This window comes from Salvelinus fontinalis, chromosome 8, assembly GCF_029448725.1.
Source record: "Salvelinus fontinalis isolate EN_2023a chromosome 8, ASM2944872v1, whole genome shotgun sequence".
Classification (NCBI taxonomy): domain Eukaryota; kingdom Metazoa; phylum Chordata; class Actinopteri; order Salmoniformes; family Salmonidae; genus Salvelinus; species Salvelinus fontinalis.
Window position 1 is genome coordinate 41250995 of NC_074672.1, and position 24880 is coordinate 41275874.

The window sequence follows — 24880 nt, forward strand, 5'->3', positions numbered from 1 at the left end:
GCTGGTCTTACTGGGTGGATAGGAACATTAGCCTGCTGGCCTTACAGGGTCGATAGGAACATTAGCCTGCTGGTCTTACTGGGTGGATAGGAACATTAGCCTGCTGGTCTTACTGGGTGGATAGGAACATTAGCCTGCTGGCCTTACAGGGTCGATAGGAACATTAGCCTGCTGGTCTTACTGGGTGGATAGGAACATTAGCCTGCTGGTCTTACTGAGTGGATAGGAACATTAGCCTGCTGGTCTTACTGAGTCTATAGGAACATTAGCCTGCTGGTCTTACTGGGTCTATAGGAACGTTAGCCTGCTGGTCTTACTGGGTGGATAGGAACATTAGCCTGCTGGTCTTACTGAGTGGATAGGAACATTAGCCTGCTGGTCTTACTGAGTCTATAGGAACATTAGCCTGCTGGCCTTACTGGGTCTATAGGAACATTAGCCTGCTGGTCTTACTGAGTGGATAGGAACATTAGCCTGCTGGCCTTACTGGGTGGATAGGAACATTAGCCTGCTGGTCTTACTGAGTGGATAGGAACATTAGACTGCTGGTCTTCCTGAGTCTATAGGAACATTAGCCTGCTGGTCTTACTGGGTGGATAGGAACATTAGCCTGCTGGCCTTACAGGGTCGATAGGAACATTAGCCTGCTCTCCTTACTGGGTCAATGGGAACATTAGCCTGCTGACCTTACTGGGTCTATAGGAACATTAGCCTGCTGGTCTTACTGGGTGGATTGGAACATTAGCCTGCTGGTCTTACTGGGTGGATAGGAACATTAGCCTGCTGGTCTTACTGGGTGGATAGGAACATTAGCCTGCTGGTCTTACTGGGTCTATAGGAACATTAGCCTGCTGGTCTTACTGGGTGGATAGGAACATTAGCCTGCTGGTCTTACTGGGTGGATAGGAACATTAGCCTGCTGGTCTTACTGGGTAGATAGGAACATTAACCTGCTGGTCTTACAGGGTTGATAGGAACATTAGCCTGCTGGTCTTACTGGGTCTATAGGAACATTAGCCTGCTGGTCTTACTGGGTCTATAGGAACATTAGCCTGCTGGTCTTACTGGGTGGATAGGAACATTAGCCTGCTGGTCTTACAGGGTTGATAGGAACATTAGCTTGCTGGCCTTACAGGGTTGATAGGAACATTAGCTTGCTGGCCTTACTGAGTGGATAGGAACATTAGCCTGCTGGCCTTAATGGGTCTATAGGAACATTATCCTGCTGGTCTTACTGGGTGGATAGGAACATTAGCCTGCTGGCCTTACTGAGTGGATAGGAACATTAGCCTGCTGGTCTTACTGAGTGGATAGGAACATTAGCCTGCTGGTCCTACTGAGTGGATAGGAACATTAGCCTGCTGGTCTTACTGAGTGGATAGGAACATTAGCCCGCTGGCCTTACAGGGTCGATAGGAACATTAGCCTGCTGGCCTTACAGGGTCGATAGGAACATTAGCCTGCTGGCCTTACAGGGTCGATAGGAACATTAGCCTGCTGACCTTACTGGGTGGATAGGAACATTAGCCTGCTGGCCTTACTGGGTCTATAGGAACATTAGCCTGCTGGCCTTACTGGGTGGATAGGAACATTAGCCTGCTGACCTTACTGGGTGGATAGGAACATTAGCCTGCTGGCTTACTGGGTCTATAGGAACATTAGCCTGCTGGCCTTACTGGGTGGATAGGAACATTAGCCTGCTGGCCTTACTGGGTCTATAGGAACATTAGCCTGCTGGCCTTACAGGGTGGATAGGAACATTAGCCTGCTGGCCTTACTGGGTCTATAGGAACATTAGCCTGCTGGCCTTACAGGGTCGATAGGAACATTAGCCTGCTGGCCTTACTGAGTCTATAGGAACATTAGCCTGCTGGCCTTACTGGGTGGATAGGAACATTAGCCTGCTGGCCTTACTGAGTGGATAGGAACATTAGCCTGCTGGCCTTACTGAGTGGATAGGAACATTAGCCTGCTGGTCTTACAGGGTAGATAGGAACATTAGCTTGCTGGCCTTACTGAGTGGATAGGAACATTAGCCTGCTGGCCTTACTGAGTGGATAGGAACATTAGCCTGCTGGTCTTACAGGGTCGATAGGAACATTAGCCTGCTGGCCTTACTGGGTATATAGGAACATTATCCTGCCCTGTCTTACTGAGTCTATAGGAACATTAGCCTGCTGGCCTTACTGGGTCAATAGGAACATTAGCCTGCTGGCCTTACTGGGTGGATAGGAACATTAGCCTGCTGGTCTTACTGGGTGGATAGGAACATTAGCCTGCTGGCCTTACAGGGTAGATAGGAACATTAGCCTGCTGGCCTTACAGGGTCGATAGGAACAGTAGCCTGCTGGCCTTACAGGGTCGATAGGAACATTAGCCTGCTGGTCTTACTGGGTGGATAGGAACATTAGCCAGCTGGCCTTACAGGGTCGATAGGAACATTACCCTGCTGGCCTTACAGGGTCGATAGGAACATTAGCCTGCTGGTCTTACTGGCTGGATAGGAACATTAGCCTGCTGGCCTGACTGAGTGGATAGGAACATTAGCCTGCTGGCCTTACTGGGTAGATAGGAACATTAGCCTGCTGGCCTTACAGGGTCGATAGGAACATTAGCCCGAGCTATTTAGGAGGGATATCACACCTGGCACAAATTATTGTCTAGTTCTGTTTTCCCTGTCGAGGGGTGCCCTATACCTGCGCCCAGAGGGGAGTAGTTCAAAGTCCGGGTACAGGGGGGGAGGGGGGGGGTCTAAAATTATTTTGTGAGCCTTGATGAGGGCCCTGACCTTAAAGATCTCATCCAAGCCTGTCAGTTTGACTCCAAGTAACTTGCTGAAGGCCCTGACCTTAAAGATCTCATCCTGGCCTGTCAGTTTGACTCCAAGTAACTTGCTGAGGGCCCTGACCTTAAAGATCTCATCCAGGCCTGTCAGTTTGATTCCAAGTAACTTGCTGAGGGCCCTAACCTTAAAGATCTCATCCAGGCCTGTCAGTTTGACTCCAAGTAACTTGCTGAGGGCCCTGACCTTAAAGATCTCATCCAGGCCTGTCAGTTTGATTCCAAGTAACTTGCTGAGGGCCCTGACCTGAGGGCCCTGACAGTGGAATTGCCAAACCAACAAACAATACAAAAAGTTAAAATACTCTCAATGAAAGATTTGTAAAACAGAGTCAGTAAAGTACAATTAACATTAAAAGATCCCAGCTATTTGAGAATGTACAGTCTCTGTCGTCTACTGGTTTAGGTGTAGAGTTCTTGGTTCACAAATCCCTGTTCCATACCAGCCTTTGACTAAATCTAAAATGGTAATTGTTATATAATGAAATATACAGAGAAACAATATACAGTCACAACAGATCACTAAAATCTATGATTTGAAACATCAAATGTGTGAAAGTGCCAGTCAGCGGTATGAATTTGTCACAGGGCAGCATTGTGGGAAACAGGCAGAAGACGCATAATGGTCCAACCCAGTGGACTGCTCAGTTCAGCTCCAAGTGACAGTCCTGAGGTCATTAACCACCAATCCAGCTAAACGTCCTCAGTCTAATGCACAACCTCCTTTCATTAACAAACTGCCCCCAGAATACTCACTACAACGTCACACACACATTTAGACCATGTGTGTGTTTCAAATAATTTTAGAGGGATTGACTGCCGTATAGTCTCCTCTCAATCACACAGAAATGATCTGCGACGGGAACCTACTGCCCCCTGCTGTTACCTCAATGCAACTCCTGCTTAAATAATATTATGTCGGTAGGCTTGGATCTTCCCTTAAGCAAATCCTTTAGAAATAGTTTCAGAAAATAATATTTTGTTGTTTGCCCGAAAATTATATATATTTTTTACTTAAGTGCCTAATGCAGTCCCTATAGGGCTTTCACTATCTTACTATTCAAAGACAAGCCCTAACTGAGGACAGAGAGCAACAACTCTTTCAAGGGCCTATCCGTAGTTGAAACAATAACAAAGCCTTTCTCTCTCTCTCTCTCTCTCGGAGGACCTGAGACCTAGGACCATGCCTCGGGACTACCTGGCCTGATGACTCCATGCTGTCCCCAGTCCACTTGGTCGTGCTGCGGCTCCAGTTTCAACTGTTCTGCCTGTGGCTACGGAACCCTGACCTGTTCACCGGACGTGCTACTTGTCCAAGACCTGCTGTTTTCAACCCTCTAGAGACAGCAGGAGCGGTAGAGATACTCTCAATGATCGACTATGAAAAGCCAACTGACATTTACTCCTGAGGTGCTGACCTGTTGCACCCTCGACAACCACTGTGATTATTATTATTTGACCCTGCTTGTCATTTATGAACGTTTGAACATCTTGGCCATGTTCTGTTATAATCTCCACCCGGCACAGCCAGAAGAGGACTGGCCACCCCTCATAGCCTGATTCCTCTCTGGGTTTCTTCCTAGGTTCCGTCCTTTCTAGGGAGTTTTTCCTAGCCACCGTGCTTCTACACCTGCATTGCTTGCTGTTTGGGGTTTTAGGCTGGGTTTCTGTACAGCACTTTGTGACATCAGCTGATGTAAAGAAGGGCTTTATAAAATACATTTGATTGATTGATAAAATGCTGAGGGATGCAGCTGGAGAAATGGAGCCACTATCAAATTCATAGAAAGAGCTGTGGATGCAAATATATCAGAATTATATTTTTAAGCATGTTTTAAGGCTATACAGTGTTTGAGATTTACTTTTTTTAGAATCTTAAAAAAAAAAAAAATGTTGACAAACAATGGAGTAAAAGAAGCTTCTATTTTGGGTTCTGATGAGGTACGACAGTTGAACTAAGCTCATGAGGCATTTGTGATATATTCTTCAAGAAACAATGGGTATTATTTAATTAATTTATAAGTCCAAAAGTGGATATAACAACTGTAGATTGCACCTTTAGCCACACTGGTCATGGGAAGTACAATTCTCAGAGGTAGCAGTTGTCGGAGCCACAGCTATTATCCTCATTGACTGCAGTGATTAGAAATGAGAGGCACTGTTCCTCAGGTTGTGACGAGTGCCGTGGCATGGATCCTTTAATTAGAGAACAACCAAAACACTACGTTTTCTCCCACATTGATTCTTTCATATACATAAAAACAGCCAGACAAACATACACATGACACCACATGAAAAGCACCAACCATCATCAACAATCTAAAGCCACTGCGAGTACTGTGTGGCAACAATCATATGAATTCTGCAGACCATGTATGAAGTGGTTTTCAATGTTTTTCGTTATCATACATAAGCACATCCTATTAAAAACACAATCATCAACTTAATTGAAACAATAATGTACAAACAGGTTAAAACAGATATAGTATTTACTATATTTGCCATAAAAAAATAACAATTTATAGTTAATTCTCAAAGGTCCCACAAATACTTATGCCCCTGCATGCAAACAAAAAAGCAAAGATGTGGCGGTTGTCAATGGTTACGTTGGCGATGTTGGCCATGTGGGAGGTAATATAATATCATAGACATGGAAGTTTATATAAAATTAGAAGCCTTCATCATTAGTTAATATGACATTTCCAACACCTAGATTATATTGTCTGACACCTGTATAATCTCAATTTATCTGGGGGACTTCTTTATCACAGATTTTCAATTTCTAAATGGGTTATTCATGATCATGTAATGACATGAAAACTGGCCAAATAGTATCTGTACATTACTGGGTGGAAAGGAACTATTGCATAATGATATAAATCAATGACAGGAAATGTGAAAAGATGCATAAATCTAAACATTTATATTTTGTTTTTAAACCATGTGTTGCAGATATTGATTGCCCATTGACATGGCTAATGGAAATTAAAATTGTCCATGTTGCTTAGTTTAAAGAAAATCTTCCTGCTGTTTCTAAACTACCAAAAGTGTGTCAGGACGAGCAACAGACAGAGAAGATGACATAATGCAAATGTATATAGAATCACAATAGAGATTACATCAAGGACATCTTTAACAACACCTCCCATTAGCCTTTAGAGAAGAGAGAAATGAAGAGACTTGTGCAAACTCCAAGTATTTCAATCAAATGTTGTAACACTCCCCCTTCAAAAGGTACATACAGTACCATTACACACAGTACCACTTAAGTTGGGCACTGTCGTTGGGAAGTAATAGGACTATGGTCAAAGACAGTGGTTCCCAACCAGGGACACTACCCACAGGGGGTACTTGGCCTACCCACAGGGGGTACTTGAGAAGATCCATGAGAACATAGGCTTTCTGGTAAAATATACATGGGGTACTTCTGGGGTACACTGGGCAGAGCAAAATTCAGTCGATGGTACAGTAACCGATAAAGGTTGGGAACCAGTGGTCTAAGACATAAATCCAGTTTGAAATGTGATATCAGTGTGGTAAAGTTGACTTTGAAGCTGCTAAGTGATGCAGTGTTCAGACTCCAGTCTTCTCTACCTATTGGGAACAGAGGTTATGTTCTGTACTCTGGCCTGTCTCTGGATCAGTTGAATATAACCCTCAACATCAACACAGATGATGAAGTATGACATATTATGAACATCAGGGCAGCTAAGTACCACTTTATCCATCAGAGGTCATAGGTCACAAGAAGTGTTATATTACAAAAAGAAAATGAACACTGCAAATAAAGGTTTCCAGGCTCCCTTCAGGTGAGTGGAATCGGGCTGGGGGGGGGGGGGGGGGGGGGGGGGGGGGGTCTTGGCAAGAGAGGGCCATCCAAAGAAAAGGGGAGTATGGACAAGCTGGGGAGGACAGAGGTCAGGGGAATTGGGACAGGTGAAGGCCTAGGTCTTGAGATGAGGTTCTCATGAAGTGCTCCGCTTGGTTCTAGAGTGCTGGATCAGCCACTGTAGCGTGATATCTGGAGGTGAAATAACAGGTGTTTAAATGCCATGAAATACACAGGAAAACTAAAAGGTAACATTTTCTGTGATATAAGCTAGAACAAGTCAGAGACGTCGGATGCTTACCGATGTTGTCCTTTTCCTTGCAGGAGATGGAGTAACAGCAGATCTCTCTGTCTTGGATGGCCGAGAGGTTCCTGTGGACCACAGAGGAGACATGAGCATCACAGACAGAGAAAGAGAGACAGACAGAGACACTGATACTTACATTCTCTCAATCAGCTCCTTCTCATCAAGCGCCCCAGGAAGATCCCTCTTATTCCCCAAGACAAGAACCTGTGAGGGGGAAACAATATTAGTATTGAATCTTTCTTCAGACACCACGGTGTGTTTTTCAAGGGAGCCCTGCATGACAAGACCAAGTAGGAGCATAGGAAACACTGGAAAGTTGGACAAAGTCCAGTAGTAGACCTACTGTAGCTACTGGATCAGCTAGCACTGTATGGAGGTACTCACAGGAATACCCTGGAGCTGGGGCTTGTCCAACAAGTTGTGTAGTTCATTCTTAGACGCCTCTGTCTTTTCTGGGTCAGCTGCGTCAACCATGTACCTTAAAAATGATATGGTTTCAAAAGTTACAATAAATATCCTTATTTGAAATAAGCTACCAATATAATTGACTACTTCCTGCACAAGGGGATAGGAGGGTGCTGTTACTCACACAATGGCACTGACTCCTCTGCAGTATCGCTCCCACATGCTCCTGAATCGAGGCTGACCGCCGATATCCCACAGCTAAGGATGAGATCAAAACATCAACACAACATTGACACTGCGAAGCTAATCAGTTTTCAACCTTTCACATTTAATAAAACAGCTGAAATGGGTCACAGTCAATCACAGGGACCATCCAAGATCACCCCCTCCACTTCATACTACTCCCTCTGTAGCAAAAAAGACATGAATCAAGAGATGACCATGAAGTGGCTTGACCTCTAACCTGGCAGTATACTGACCTTGATGGTGACATTTCCTTTGGTGATCTTCCTCATGTTGAAGCCCACTGTGGGAATCATGTCTTCATTGAACTGGCCCGACTGCAAGCAAGGGGAAAGAATAAAGTGGGTTACATTTTAAGTTATGTTCAAATCATCTGGGCCCAGTTTTTCAAAAGTTATCTCGGATAGGATTAATTCATAGAAAGAATAGAACAGTTGATTTATTGACTTGAATGGGGACTCCTGTTCTATGAATTACATTCCTATGAATTTAATAGTATTCGATAGCCAAAATCCAGATAGATAACTTATAAAAAATTAGGGCCTGGCAACTAACTATGGTTAATAAAATATTACTGAAATATGGTAATGTTGCTCATAAAACTGTTATCCTAGTCAATTCAGGAAAGAGAGAAGACACAGACAAGATTGAATGCACATCAAGTGAACTGAATGAAAACACCTGATTGTCTTGACTAGACAGATGTGATGATGGACTAACGTTATACTGCTACATGCCTCATGTGCATGTTGTCGTTAGCTAACCACACTAGTTAGGGTCATCATCACCGCCAAAGCATGTCTGGGACCACACAGAGCCAGCTAGTTTACCAGCTAGCTAGCTAGCTAGCTTCCTCGCTAAACTAGCTAGCTTCCTCGCTAAACTAGCTAGCTATAGTATCATTACAAAATATCAGGTTACAGAAACACGATTGAAACATAGAACATGGTTATGATAGCAGAAGCCAGCTAGCTGCTTAGCTAACAGAACTGGCATTGGTGGAGCACGAGCAAACATCTCGATCTGTTTAACAACAATGGACACCATCAGATGACAGCAGATTGACCGTACCGCGATCACATTAACGAAGGTTGTCTTGCCCGAATACTGGAGTCCCACCAATGTTAACTCCATTTCCTCCTTCCAAAACAGTGTTTTGAACCAGTCAAGGAGCTTGTTGATCAATGCGATCATCCTGGGCGCGTTGTGATGGCAATGCTACTGGAACTTGAGCTTGCTAGCCTGCTAGCTAGCTGTAACGTTAGCTGCAAGTTGTCTAGCTTGCCGTGACAACACAGGGTACAAAACGTATTACTAACGGTCGAATAACGTGCCTATCATGAATATTCGCTAAACAATATATTTTGTGCGCAAGTATTGGCACTATTATTTCAAGTAAGTTGTAGTTATCTGCCTTGTTTACTACGCCTCCTTCCTCCCTGTTTGTCTTTTCCTGCCTGACAAGGGTCGTCACTGGTTACTACAGCCACAAAGTCATAAACCCTGCACATTTATACAATTTATGTTCGTAACATGTGATTTTAAGCCTTAACCATAACCTTAACTACATGCTAACCGTATACCTAACCAAAAATTAAGACCAAAAAACTATTTTTTGTTTTCATACATTTTTACGATATAGACAATTTTTACTTTGTGGCTGTGGTAACTAGTGGAAACCCTGTTACGGGTTGTTCTTCCTCATTGGGTGGGGTTTCAGAACCACATCAGCCACAAACAATATTTGCATCAGCGTCTCGTCAGCAACACTAAAAAAGGACTTCTGGTCACGCAATTTCAGATTATTTTCAAAACAAAAGTCCCCCACGTGTCGCAATATCAAATCATATGTTATTTGTCACATGCGCCGAATACCGTGAAATTCTTACAAGCCCTTAACCAGCAATGCAGTTTTAAGAAAAATAAGAGTTAAGAAAATATTTACTAAATAAATTCAAGTAAAAATAAATGAGCAACAATAAAATAACAATAAAGAGGCTATATATATGGGGTACCAGTGCCGAGTCAATGTGCGGGGGTACAGGTTAGTCGAGGTAATTGAGGTAATATGCACATGTAGTTAGGGGTAGTGTGACTGTGCATTGATAATAAACAGAGTAGCAGCAGTGTAAAAAAAAAGGGGGGGGGGGGGGTTAATGCAAATAGCCTGGGTAGCCATTCGATTAGCTGTTCAGCAGTCTTATGGCTTGGGGGTAGAAGCTGTTAAGAAGCCTTTTGTACCTAAACTTGGCGCTCTATGACCAGAATGGCTGGAGTCTTCAGCAAATTTCTAGGGCCTTCCTCTGACACCGCCTAGCATAGAGGTCCTGGATGGCAGGAATCTTGGCCCCCAGTGATGTACTGGGCCGTACACACTACCCTCTGTAGCGCCTTGCGGTTGGAGGCCGAGCAGTTGCCATACCAGGCGGTGGTGCAACTAGTCAGGATGCTCTCGATGGTGCAGCTGTATACATTTTTGAGGATCTGAGGACCCATGCCAAATCTTTTCAGTATCCTGAGGGGGAATAGGTTTTGTTGTGGCCTCTTCACGACTGTCTTGGTGTGCTTGGACCATAATAGTTTGTTGGTGATGTGGACACGAAGGAACTTGAAGCTATCAACCTGCTCAACTACAGCCCGGTCGATGAGAATGGGGGCACGCTCAGCCCTCCTCCTTCCTTTTGTAGTCCACAATCATCTCCTTTGTCTTGATCACATTGAGGGAGAGGTTGTTGTCCTGGCACCACACTGCCAGGTCTCTGACCTCCTCTCTATAGGCTGTCTCATCATTGTCAGTGACCAGGTGTTACCACTGTTATCCTGTATTTATTAATGATATATGACAAATAAATGTCTAAACATTACCAATGATTCACATTTGTTCATATTTAAGTAAAAGTTGCATTAAATGTTCCAAAGTGAAATCATGTGAATCACGGTATATGCAGTACATATTGGTTAATAGAGCAACATTTTTTCCGGGTGCCGCAGTAAAAGTATTGTAGGGAATACTCAGTAGGGTCTGTAGAATGTATATTTATATGATGTCATTTCATGGAGCTCTGAATAATACGTAGTGTTGCTGGCCTTTTACTCCATCCATTCCATTGGCCACAATGCAAATCACTGTCTATGGAATACATATTGGCTTATAGAGCAAAGACTATTAGGACAGCAACACTCTGTATTATTCAGGACTCCGTGAAATGACACCACATTCTACAGATCCTACTTAGTACTCCCAACCCCACTTTTACATTGGTACATAGAATCGTTTTTTCTCTATAAGGCAATGTTGTAATTTATAGGCCTACAGTGTATTGCATTGGGAGCAATGGAATGAGTGGTGTAGAAAGGGCTGCTGTGTATTTAGACCACAGTCAGAAATAACACCATATACTGTATGTAGACTCTAGTGGTAGATCAATAGTGTCTGTACAATATATTTACTTAAGATCCAGACATTTCTCAATGTGCTCCATCGTATAATATTATTTATCACATATAAAGAAGCAATTATCTTTAGTTTAGATTTCTGTAGTTATAATTTTGAAACACTATTTTAACATTATGCGTTTTATTGCAGACTTTTATTTTGAAGGCAAATTCGGGAAAACCAGAAGTCTTGACGTTGCTGCCATGACGCTAATCAGAAACACCAAGGCGCTAGATAAAGAGGGACTCTCCGCATATTATGTTCTCAATTCACGACACTTGCCCTCTGCTGGAAAGAAGGGGGTCGTCATCGTAGCTCTTCTGTATTTCACTTTCTGTTTTACATATCAACATTTATTGATCAATTCTGTTTTACATATAAATATGTATTTATTAATCAATTAGGAAATCAACCTGGAACCTAGAAAAACAAGAAATTATAACCTACTACACTACCGTTCAAAAGTTTGGGGTCACTTAGAAATGTCCTTGTTTTTGAAAGAAAAGCAACTTTTTTGTCCGTAAAAGTAACATCAAATTGATCAGAAATACAGTGTAGACATTGTTAATGTTGTAAATTACTATTGTAGCTGGAAACGGCTGATTTTTTATGGAATATCTACATAGGCGCACAGAGGCCCATTATCAGCAACCATCACTCCTATGTTCCAATGGCACGTTATGTTAGCTAATCCAAGTTTATAATTTTAAACGGCTAATTGATCATTAGAAAACACTTTTGCCTTTATGTTAGCACAGCTGAAAACTGTTGTCCTGATTAAAGAAGCAATAAAACTGGCCTTCTTTAGACTAGTTGAGTATCAGGAGCATCAGCATTTGTGGGTTCGATTGCAGGCTCAAAATGGCCAGAAACAAAGACCTTTCTTCTGAAACTCGTCAGTCTATTCTTGTTCTGAGAAATGAAGGCTATTCCATGTGAGTAATTGCCAAGAAACTGAAGATCTCGTACAACGCTGTGTACTACTCCCTTCACAGAACAGAGCAAACTGGCTCTATCCAGAATAGAAAGAGGAGTGGGAGGCCCCGGTGCACAACTGAGAAAGAGGACAAGTACATTACAGTGTCTAGTTTGAGAAACAGACGCCTCACAAGTCCTCAGCTGGCAGCTTCATTAAATAATACCCGCAAAACACCAGTCTCAACGTCAACAGTGAAGAGGCGACTCCGGGATGCTGGCCTTCTAGGCAGAGTTGCAAAGAAAAAGCCATATCTCAGATTGGCCAATGAAAATAATAGATTAAGATGGGCAAAAGAGCACAGACAGTGGACAGAGGAACTCTGCCTAGAAGGCCAGCATGCCGGAGTCATCTCTTCACTGTTGACGTTGACACTGGTGTTTTCCATTGAAAAGCAGCCGTTTCCAGCTGCAATAGTCATTTACAACATCAACAATATCTACACTGTATTTCGGATAAATTTTGTGTTAATTTAATGGACAAAAAATGTGCTTTTCTTTCAAAAACAAGGACATTTCTAAGTGACCCCAAACTTGTGAACGGTATGTGTATGTATTTTGTCTTCAGAATGTCAAGTGGACTGCAATTAATTAAAGCCAAGGGCATAACATATTTATTATCAGGGTAGCAAATATGGACAAAATGATTATTCATGAATTTCAATACAATTCCAACCAGTTCCACGTGCCCATAAAAATGCTACAGTAACTGTCACAGTCAAGGGGATGAGATTGCCACAGACAGCACATGAGCAGAGTTCCAGAAGCTTGTTCTCCCATACAGAAAGACAGAGTTCCAAAATCTTGTTCTCCCATACAGAAAGACAGAGTTCCAGAATCTTGTTCTCCCATGCAGAAAGACAGAATTCCAGAAGCTTGTTCTCCCATACAGAAAGACAGAGTTCCAGAAGCTTGTTCTCCCATACAGAAAGACAGAATTCCAGAAGCTTGTTCTCCCATACAGAAAGACATAATTCCAGAAGCTTGTTCTCCCATACAGAAAGACAGAGTTCCAGAAGCTTGTTCTCCCATACAGAAAGACAGAGCTTCAGCTGGGCTTTCGCTGTCACCGCGTTTCTCCTGTAGTACTGCCGGTCTGGACAGGGACAGGGACAGGGCTCTCTGAGCCACAGTCTGTGTTCACCAGCTGTCGGCTGTACTGGGCCAGGGTGAGGTACAGGAACTGGTACTGCTCACTGGTCTGTATCATACCACCCCTGACAACACAAACAATCAATCAATCAATCAATCAATCACATTTATTTTATAAAGCCTTTTTTTACATCAGTAGTTGTCACAAAGTGCTTTACAGATACCCAGCCTAAAACCCCAAGAGAAACACAGAGCGGCAGAGAGTGAAGGAGCAGCATCCTTCAGGGCAGCATCCCCAAGCTCCGCATCTAAGATCCCTTTGACTACAGCACCTTTTAAATAACTCAAGACAAATTTCAAATGCGTTGTTTGAAGCAAGGTGCTCACTTGATAGTTTACTTGATAGAAACAGAGTTTTGATGAAACATGCTTGGCACTTTACTACCAGCTGCAGGGCAGCAGCAGGGCATTGTGTAGTATCTAGTACCTGTCGAGGCGTAGCTTGCAGACGATTCCAAGCACGTCAGCCTTACTGGTGTGTTTTAACTGCAGGCATCCAATGCTGCTGGCGATGAAACAACCTGTTCTACCAATCCCTGCACTGTAATGGAGAGCATATGACAAATTAAGTCAGATCGAGTCACAGCATAAAAGCACTGTCTGACTCTAACCTGATCCTCCTGGCAACTTGTTCTACTATTCACCCCTTTTTAAAATGTGAAAGGAACGTGAAGGCAGCCTACACAGGGGCCTTTGTTATGAACACACAGACAGAGAAACACATGACGGAGACATTGGAAATCCAAAGAGACTCCAGAAAGCGGTCCTAAATTAGCAGAGCAGAAATTTGACGAACTGACTTGTTGGAAAGGACATGTATCTATTCTCCAGTCTCTGCTACAGTATTTGCCTGCAATACACAGTCCACATGCAGTACATACACGTATTGAACACAACACAAAATTAATTCCATAGCAGTCACCTTTCTCGTCAGTAAGTGAACTCAAGCTAGTCACGGTAAATCATTATTGTAAGAATTTAATTCTGACTGACATGGTATGTGAAATGGAGCCTCCCTTAAGTGTCATGACATAGACTACTTTACCAAAAGTATGTGGACTCCTGCTCATCGAACATCTTTTTCCAAAATCATGGGCATTAATATGGAGTTGGTCCTCCTTTTGCTGTTATAACAGCCTCCAATCTTCTGGGAAAGCTTTCCACCAGATGTTGGAAACATTGCTGAGGGGACTTGCTTCCATTCAGGCACAAGCGCATTAGTGAGGTTGGGCACTGATGTTGGGAGATTAGGCCTGGCTTGCAGTCGGCATTGTAATTCATCCCAAAGGTGATCAATTGGGTTGAGGTCAAGGCTCTGTGCAGGCCAGTCAAGTTCTTCCACACTGATCTCAAGAAACCATTTCTTTATGGACCTCGCTTTGTGCACGGGGGCATTGTCATGTTGAAACAGGAAAGGGCCTTCCCCAAACTGTTGCCACAAAGTTGGAAGCACAGAATAATCAAGAATGTCATTGTATGCTGTAGCATTAAGATTTCCCTTCACTGGAACTAAGGGGCTTGAACCATGAAAAACAGCCCCAGACCATTATTCCTCCTCCACCAAACTTTACAACTGGCGCTATGCATTCGGGCAGGTAGCGTTCTCCTGGCATCCACTAAACCCAGATTTGTCCGTCGGACTGCCAGGTGGTGAAGCGTGATTTATCACTCCATTGAACGTGTTTCCACTGCTCCAGATTCTAATGGTGGCAAGCTTTACACCACTCCAGCCAATATTTGGCATTGCACATGGTGATCTTAGGCTTGTGTGCGGCTGCTCGGCCATGGACACCCATTTCATGAAGCTCCCAACGAAAAGCTCTTGGGCTGACATTGCTTCCAGAGGCAGTTTAGAACTCGGTAGTGAGTGTTGCAACCGAGGACAGACGATTTTTACTTGCTATGTGATTCAACACTCCCATTCTGTGAGCTTGTGTGGCCTACCACTTCGCTGCTGAGCCGTTGTTGCTCCTAGACGTTTCCACTTTACAATAACAGCACTTACAGTTGACCAGGGCAGCTCTAGCAGGTCAGACATTTTACGAACTGACTTGTTGGAAAGGTAGCATCCTATGGCGATGCCACATTGAAAGTCACTGAACTCTTCAGTAAGGCCATTCTAGTGCCAATGTTTGTCTATGGAGATTGCAAGGCTGTTTGCTCGATTTTATACACCTGTCAGCAACGGGTGTGGCTGAAATAGCTGAATCCACTAAGGGTGTCCACATACTTTTGTATATATACTGTATAAACACACTGGAGCGAGAAATGTTCAATTAGGACTATTTTCTTATCAAGGACATTCTATAACATATGCCAATGTTAGTTCTCTCACATTTATCAAAGTGAAAGATAATGACACCTCGTGTTAAGGGTTGTGTTAATGAGAGCCAGTGTTAAGGGTTGTTTTAGTGTGGACCTGCAATGGACGATGGTGGTTCCTAGGCTGGGGTGGGACTGCCTGTGTTCCTCCACGTCTGACACCAGTCTGAGCAGAGGCCCAGTGCAGTCTGGAGTCTGGTGGTCTGGCCATGTGGAGTACCAGTAGTGCCTCACCTGCCTGCTCTCTGAGCCCACCTGTAGGACACATTGTTTTTAGTAAGTTAACTGCTTCCTTCATCCATCCCTTCATTTATCCATCCATCCGTCCCTTTGTTCATCATCCATCCATCCCTTCATTCATCCGTCCCTTCGTTCATCCATCTATCCATCCCTTCATTCATCAGTCCATCCCTTCATTAATTCATCCATCCATCCATCCCTTCATTTATCCATCCATCCGTCCCTTTGTTCATCATCATCCATCCCTTCATTCATCCATCCCTTAATTTATCCATCCATCCATCCTTTCATTCATCAATCCATCCATCCATTAATTCATCCATCCATCCCTACATTCATTCATTCATCCATCCCTTCATTCATTCATTCATCCATTCATCCATCCCTTCATTCATTCATCCATTCACCCATCCCCTCATTCATTCATTCATTCATTCATCCATTCATCGTCCCCTCAATCATTCATTCATCCATCCCTTTATTCATTCATTCATCCATCCATCCCATCATTCATTCATCCATCCATCCACCCCTTCATTCATTCATCCATTCATCCATCCCTTCATTCATTCATCCATCCATCCATCCCTTTATTCATTCAATCATTCATCCATTCATCCGCCCCCTCAATAATTCATCCATCCATCCATCCCTTCATTCATTCATTCATCCATCCATCCCTTCATTCATCCATCCATCCCTTCATTCATTCAGAAGTTTTGAAGTTCTGAAACTGGTGTAACCCAGAGCTTTGACTGGCATTATGAGATGTTCAGACAACAATAACCTACTATCTCACCTGAATAATTATGTCTCGAATTGTGTAGCCATCACATTCTTTCACAATGGCCACTCTGAGCTCAAATCTGCCATAGTTGCCCTCCTTCTCTGGCCAGTAAAGCTCACACTTCTGAAACACAGAACACACTTTCTGTAGACTTCAGACATGAACCAACGTCTCTTACAAGGATTTTATAAACCATCTCTGCTTTACCACCAGTTGGTCTGTCAAAGGAAACCCTTTAGGAGATTAGAGTTTATTGACACACCCGTGCATCAATCTAAGAAACATAATAATAAAATCCCCATCAAAATCCGCCAGTTTAATCTAGAGATATCTGTTTTTACATGGGCTGTGCGTCTCAATCCACTGCATCCACCTATGTCGGCCTTCCACATCTGTGGTGGAAGGTGGCCGAGCTACAGCCGTGTTTGTCAGACCATGAGACATCCTGAAAATTGCTCTTCTCACGAAAACGTCCATGCAAATTAATAGGATCACTCTACAGAAAGATAAGACTCTCACAAACCTTATTCCTTATGATACATTTTTTGACTGTCTTTGTTGCCATTTATTGATGTTTTATTCAATGTGTTTCTTTGGGCTTTAGTAGGAAAGGCCAATTTCAATATTTTATTCCCCCAAAAATGTATATATATACAGTTGAAGTCGGAGATTACATACACTTAGGTTGGAAAACTAGTTTTTCAACCACTCCACAAATTTTCTGTTAACACACTATAGATTTGGCAAGTCGGTTAGGACATCTACTTTGTGCATGACACAAGTAATATTTCCAACAATTGTTTACAGACAGATTATTTCACTTAAATTTCACTGTATCACAATTCCAGTGGGTCAGAAGTTTACATACACTAAGTTGACTGTGCCTTTAAACAGCTTGGGAAATTCCAGAAAATTATGTCATGGCTTTAGAAGCTTTTGATAGGCTAATTGACATCATTTGAGTCAATTGGAGGTGTACCTGTGGATGTATTTCTACCTTCAAACTCAGTGCCTCTTTGCTTGACATCATGGGAAAATCAAAAGAAATCCGCCATGACCTTGAAAATTGTAGACCTCCACAACTCTGGTTCATCCTTGGGAGCAATTTCCAAACGCCTGAAGGTACCACGTTCATCTGCACAAACAATAATACGCAAGTATAAACACCATGGGACCACGCAGCCGTCCTACCACTCAGGAAGGAGACGCGTTCTGTCTCCTAGAGATGGACGTACTTTGGTGCAAAAAGTGCAAATCAATCCCAGAACAACAGCAAAGGACCTTGTGAAGTTGCTGGAGGAAACAGGTACAAAAGTATCTATATCCACAGTAAAACAAGTCCTATATCGATATAACCTGAAAGGCCGCTAAGCAAGGAAGAAGCCACTGCCCCAAAACCGCCATAAAAAAGCCAGACTACGGTTTGCAACTGCACATGGGGACAAAGATTGTACTTTTTGGAGAAATGTCCTCTGGTCTGATGAAACAAAAATATAACTGTTTGGTCATAATGACCATCGTTATGCTTAGAGGAAAAAAGGGGCGGCTTGCAAGCCGAAGAACACCATCCCAACAGTGAAGCATGGGGGTGGCAGCATCATGTTGTGGGGGTGCTTTGCTGCAGGAGGGACTGGTGCGCTTCACAAAATAGATGGCATCATGAGGGAGGAAAATTATGTGGATTTATTGAAGCAACATCTCAAGACATCAGTCAGGAAGTTAAAGCTTGGTCGCAAATGGGTCTTCCAAATGGACAATGACCCCAAGCATACTTCCAAAGTTGTGGCAAAATGGCTTAAGGACAACAAAGTCAAGGTATTGGAGTGGCCATCACAAAGCCCTGACCTCAATCCCATAGAAAATTTGTGGGCAGAACTGGAAAAGCGTGTGTGAGCAAGGAGGCCTACTAACCTGAGCTCTGTCAGGAGGAATGGGCCAAAATTCACCCAACTTATTGTGGGAAGCTTGTGGAAGGCTACCCAAAACGTTTGACCTAAGTTGAACAATTTAAAGGCAATGCTACCAAATTCTAATTGACTGTATGTAAACTTCTGACCCACTGGGAATGTGATGAAAGAAACAAAAGCTGAAATAAGTCATTCTCTCTACTATTATTCTGACATTTCACATTCTTAAAATAAAGTGGTGATCCTAACTGACTTAAGACAGGGGCTTTTTACTAGGATTAAATGTCAGGAATTGTGAAAAACTGAGCTTAAATGTATTTGGCTAAGGTGTATGTAAACTTCCAACTTCAACTGTATATATATATATTTATTGTTTTACATAAAGGGGTCCTAAAATTTTAAATCAAACAGCTAAATTAACTGAATGAAATAGCTAAAATGGGGGGGGGGGGGGGGGGAGTGTTCTACTAAGCTAAAATATGGAATTGTGTTAACAACCTTAAAAGTATTCCACATGTTAGCTTAGTAGAACCCCCCCCCCCCCCCACAACGGCTTAGACTTTTAGAGGTTAGGAGGGAAATGGAAGCAGGATGGGATTTCACCTCTTTCTTCTCCTTCAGCTTGGTGATCATGACAATGGAGGTGGATCTCTCCTGCCACACCATTTCCCAGAAGTCATGCACGGTGTTGAGCATGGGGCCCTGGGTGGCGATGTAGGCGCTAGGTGCACCGTTGTAACCCTGCGTGGGCGACAGCAAGATATGGGGCTGTGTCATTTCCACTTTGACTTCCTGTGGGTTTCCTTGGTTGACATCATGATACACCCACGTAAACCAACTGTATCACTCCACATCCTTAACATCCCCTGTGCAATGCGTATGCTATAGTTTCACACAACCTTTTATATAAATTTTTATGATCTTTTTGTATGACTTCATGTTCACCTACTTACACTTCTTCATCCCCATAAGGTCTAGAATGACTTTAAGTCTGCATAACTTAAATACAAATAAAAACCAATGACCCTCTTAATTACAGGTGGTTCTAACCTTTATGTAGTTTGCGTTGATGTATCTCTCAGTCTCACCCGCCTCCTCTGCTGCGGGGTTCCTCAGACACACACGGGTCTCAGGATCTGGTTAAACATGATTATAGTTTATACATTGTTTATTATATTGCCTGGGTGCCATTGTGTTTCAGCATTTATCAACTTATGCTTATCAATTTTCCCTAGTCACTCACTTGGCAGTATGGTCTTGTATCTGTCTTTTAAAGCCCGTCCGGGAATATCCAGCTCTGAAGGGTTCACAAAGTTTGGAGGAATTTTCTGTTGGAAAGAACGGACAGGCTTAAGGTCTAGATTCAACTTGATCCTGCATGCAGTCAATTGTCTGCACATAGTAACAGTTACAGTAGATACCGACCTGGTACTCTGAGTTCAGCCTGCTGGTCTCTTCAGACGCCTCCTGCAGCTGACAGGGGGTCAGAGGGCGTGTTGAGGTCCTCAGCAGGTGCAGGATGGTCTCTCTGGGAGTGGAGATGGAGCATAGGGTCTCCACTGCTTCCAGACTGAGACTGCTCACGCCCAGCACCAGGGACACATTGGATCCCCGTCTGAGGATGATTGGAACCACAGAGAGGACAAAACGATCAGGGACTCTATTTGCATTTACGTAATGTATCACTTATAGTTTATCATAAAATATATTTTGATTTGTTTAACACTTTTTTGGTTACTGCATGATTCCTTGTGTGTTATTTCATCGTTTAGATTTCTTCACTATTATTCTACAATGTAAAAAAAATTAAAATAAAGAAAACCCTTGAATGAGTAGGTGTGTCCAAACGTTTGACTGGTACTGCCGTTTATCATGGCCATAATGACAGTACTGTGAGTTGAATATCATGGATGTGTGTACCTCTCCTGGAGCCGGACTGGTCTGCGAGGGGCTGTGGCAGCAGGGCAGGAGGCTGACTGGTCTTTGTCCACAGGGTGTGATGATGGTGATGATGTGGATTCTACTGACTCACTCATGGTGCTGTGTTAAATTACTGGTTGAATTGAGTGAAAACAATCCCAAGAGAGAGAGAGAGAGACAGAGAGAGAGAGGGGGGGGGAGAGGGAGGTAGAGAGGGGGGAGAGAGAGAAAGAGGGGGAGGGAGGGAGAGAGAGAGGGAGGGGGGAGAGAGAAAGAGAGGGAGAAGGAGAGGGAGAGGGAGAGGGAGAGAGGGAGTTAGCGGGAGAGAGGGAGAGGGGAGGGAGGGAGAGATGGAGAAGAATAAAGCGAGGGAGTGGGAGAGAGAGGGAGAGGGAGAGAGGGAGAGAGTGGGAGAGAGGGAGAGAGGGAGAGAGTGGGAGAGAGGGAGAGAGTGGGAGAGAGGGAGAGATGGAGAGGGAGAGAGTGGGAGAGAGGGAGAGATGGAGATGGAGAGATGGAGAGAGGGAGAGATGGAGAGGGAGAGAGGGATAGAGGGAGAGAGGGATAGAGGGAGAGGGAGAGAGGGAGAGGGAGAGGGAGAGAGGGATAGAGGGGGAGAGGGAGAGAGGGAGAGAGGGAGAGGGAGAGAGTGATAGAGGGAGAGAGGGAGAGGGAGAGGGAGAGGGAGAGAGGGATAGAGGAGACAGATAGAGAGAGAGAGAGAGAGAGAGAGAGAGAGAGAGAGAGAGAGAGAGAGAGAGAGAGATCACATTATTTCCTCATTATGCCTACACAGTAAACACACCAAAACAGTAATTCAATTCAGATGGAATTTAAAATATTTCACCCTACTTGTCAACTCTTCTTGTCAAAAGAACAGCAGTTTATGAAAGATCTCACATCCCCTGAAACTGACATTCACAACACATGACACGCAGTAGAGAAACACCATTGACTAAACTTTTTTTTCTTCAGATCATCAGACATAATTTCTCTCCTTGTTGCCTGATTGTTCGCTAAACTAGGATCTATCCATACCTGAATCCTGGTCTGTCAATATGTCAGAGTAATCCTAAGCCAAATGAAATGTCTGCCATCGACATGAACCAACCACAGTGAGAAACAGAAACAGAGAGAGGGAGAGAGAGAGTAACACAGTGAGAAGTAGAGAGTGAGAGAGAGAGAGAGAGTAACACAGTGAGAAGTAGAGAGTGAGAGACGGAGAGAGAGAGTAACACAGTGAGAAGTAGAGAGTGAGAGAGAGAGAGAGAGTAACACAGTGAGAAGTAGAGAGTGAGAGAGGGAGAGAGAGAGTAACACGGTGAGAAGTAGAGAGTGAGAGAGGGAGAGAGAGAGTAACACAGTGAGAAGTAGAGAGTGAGCAGGCACAGACATGCAATCTTTTTGACACAGTGACTCAGTATGTTAGCAGCTAGCCTCTTTTCTGGCTTTCAGGTGCACATGTCTAAACGTGAGAGAGGATCAATCACTGAGACGTTCCTGGAGGGAAAAGAAGGGGGAGAATATTGTAAAGCTGGTGTTGTAAAGCTGGTATTGTAAAGCTGGTGTTGTAAAGCTGTTTTTTTGTTGCCAATAGGTGATTCAGTAGAGTCATTCCTCAGTGACTCCTGGCTCAAGGCAGCTGCAAATATGCAATGATTTATTCATCATACTAACATAAACGTTTGCATATTGTATATTTTCTGATGAAGTCCTTGAAGCGGGATTGTATGACAGAAATAAATAATGTACCAAAAAACAAAATATAAATATTCTCAGATAAGTACAGTGACATGAAAGTATTCACACCCCTTGACTTTTTCCAAATGTTGTTGTATTACAGCCTGAATTTACACAACACCCCATAATGTCAAAGTGGAATAGTGTTTTTCATTATTATTATTATTATTTACAAATTAATGAAAAATGAAAAAATTTAATGTCTTGAGCCAATAAGTATTCAACCCCTTTCTTATGGCAAGCCTAAGTACGTTCAGAAGTGAAAATGTGCTTAACAAGTCATATAATAAGTTGCATGGACTCTGTGTGCAATAATATTGTGTAACATGATTTTTGAATGACTACCACATCTCTGTACCCCACACATCCAATTATCTGTTAGGTCCCTCAGTCGAGCAGTGAATTTCAAACACAGATTCAACCACAAAGATCAAGGAGGTTTTCCAATGTCTCACAAAGGTCATCTATTGGTAGATGGGTAAAAAAAAAAGCAGACATTGAATATTCCTTTTGAAGTGAAGTTATTAATTACACTTTGGATGGTCTATCAATACACCCAGTCACTACAAAGATACAGGCGTCCTTCCTGACTCAATTGCCATGAGCCAAAGGTGACTTTAAAGCAGTCACAGAGTTTAATGGCTGTGAATACAGTGAATGTTCCTGAATGGCTGAGTTACAGTTTTGACGTACAGGTAAATCTACTTGAAAATCTATGGCAAGACCTGAAAATGCAAAAGATCAACAATGAATTTGACAGAGGTTTAAGAATTTTGAAAAGAATAATGGACAAATGTTGCACAATCCAGGTGTGGAAAGCTCTTAGAGAATTACCCAGAAAGACTCACATCTGTAATCACTGCCAAAGGTGCTTCTACAATGTATTGACTCTTTCTAAATTTTCCAACATTTCTAAAAACATGTTTTCACTTTGTTATTATGGGGTATTGTGAGTAAATGGGTGAGAAAAAAACGTCAACGTAATCGATTTTGAAATCAGGCTGTAACACAACAAAAGGAGAATACTTTCTGAAGGCACTATAAATAGCTTTCAAGATTGATATGAGCTCAAAAGCATTTTCAAAGAAAATAGAAATAAACGTTTAACATATACATAAAGACTTCAGTGAGTATTAGAATATTAAATGATGAAGAGGTGATGTGTTTATTTATAGTTAAGCAATAAGGCCCGAGGGGCTGTGGTATATGGCCAATATACCATGGCTAATGGATGTTCTTAACCACGATGCAACACGGAGTGCATGGATACAGCTCTTAGCCATGGTATATTGGCCATATGCTCACCCCGTTATCATCCAGAAGGCGAGGCCAGTTCAGGTGCATCAAAGCTGGGGCCGAGAGACTGAAAAACAGCTTCTATCTCAAGGCCATCAGACTGTTAAATAGCCATCACTAGCACATAGAGGCTGCTGCCTATATACACAGACTTGAAATCACTGGCCACATTAACAAATGGAACACTAGTCACTTTAATAATGTCTACATATCTTGCATTACCCATCTCATATGTATATACTGTATTCTATCCTATTCTACTGTATCTTAGTCTATGCCGCTCTGACATTGCTCGTCCATATATTTATATATTCTTAATTCCATTCCTTTACTTAGATTTGTGTGTATTGGGTATATGTTGTGTAATTGTTAGATATCACTTGTTAGATATTGCTGCACTGTCAGAGCTAGAAGCACAAGCCTTTCGCTACACCCACAATAACATCTGCTAATCACGTGTATGTGACCAATAACATTTGATTTTATTTGACATACCACAAACCTCCCCAGGTGACTTATTTATATTATAAACTGGTTGTCAACATAATTAGAGCAGTAAAAATACATGTTTTGTCATACCCGTGATATGCGATCTGATATACCACAGCTGCAGGCCAATCAGCATTCAGGTCTCGAACCACCCAGTTTCTAATTATTACATATAGCACAACAAAACAATATGGTCAGGAAGCTCCGAACAGAACCATACGCCGTGCTGTAAAGATGGAAGATTGAGCTGAAATCATGCATCAGCTGGATTGAAACGCTGCCTCAGACTGACCAGCGAGTCTTCCATGTTCTTAGCGAAAAAGTGACGTTAATTCCAAGTGATATGATGAAGGGGGAAACATTATAACAAGCTGAAGACAATCTGTAGTTTATCTGCAGGCATACAGTACAGTATGCAGGTGCCTCTTGGTTGTCACTATCACACTGTCAATGAGATAGGCCCAGCAGGTAACTCACCAGCGCAAGGGGACTGCAATCGAAGTTGGCCCTCGGTTATCGCCTCTCTCCTTGTGCTCCTGTGTACTGTGTGGATGTGTGTTGGACCAAGGTCTCAGTCCAGACGAGCCAGCAGCACAGACGCAGGCAGGTTTGACTCTTTACCGCTTGGCTTTAGGGAAGCTTATGAGACAATCTTTTTTTTCTTCCTTTTTTCTACCTCTCCACCGCTTCCTCTCTACCCACCCACCCACTCATACTCTCATACCCTCATTTCCACACACGCACACGCACACGCACACGCACACGCACACGCACACGCGCACACACACACACACACACACACACACACACACACACACACACACACACACACACACACACACACACACACACACACACGCACACGCACACTCACACGCACACACACACACACACACACACACACACACACACACGAACACACACAACATTCAAGGATGCCTCACCCCTGCAGACTCAGTGCCACTGGCTTCGTGTAACCTCCAAGGAGAGC

The 24880-nt window shown here is 43.1% G+C and overlaps 2 protein-coding genes across 3 annotated transcripts; both read right to left on the reverse strand.

Annotated features, from left to right (window-relative positions):
- Positions 1–5011: 5011 nt before the first annotated feature.
- Positions 5012–9318, reverse strand: LOC129861250 (ADP-ribosylation factor-like protein 8A). Its single transcript, XM_055932497.1, has 7 exons — positions 8697–9318; positions 7862–7942; positions 7567–7640; positions 7362–7455; positions 7114–7181; positions 6972–7042; positions 5012–6862 (listed from the first exon to the last, which is right to left on the reverse strand). Exons 1-7 carry the CDS (start codon positions 8817–8819, stop codon positions 6807–6809), a joined length of 567 nt encoding a protein of 188 aa, XP_055788472.1. The 5' UTR covers positions 8820–9318; the 3' UTR covers positions 5012–6806.
- A 3305-nt stretch (positions 9319–12623) lies between these two features.
- Positions 12624–24522, reverse strand: LOC129861252 (tyrosine-protein phosphatase non-receptor type 7-like). 2 transcript variants are annotated; one of them, XM_055932498.1, is made up of 10 exons: positions 24367–24522; positions 20365–20497; positions 19870–20059; positions 19688–19772; positions 19495–19580; positions 19048–19185; positions 16550–16660; positions 15608–15765; positions 13616–13729; positions 12624–13253 (listed from the first exon to the last, which is right to left on the reverse strand). In XM_055932498.1, exons 2-10 carry the CDS (start codon positions 20478–20480, stop codon positions 13103–13105), a joined length of 1149 nt encoding a protein of 382 aa, XP_055788473.1. In that variant the 5' UTR covers positions 20481–20497; positions 24367–24522; the 3' UTR covers positions 12624–13102. The 2 variants fall into 2 exon arrangements, with proteins under 2 accessions (XP_055788473.1, XP_055788474.1); XM_055932499.1 differs by lacking the exon at positions 24367–24522 and adding an exon at positions 21403–21878.
- Between the last annotated feature and the right edge of the window lie 358 nt (positions 24523–24880).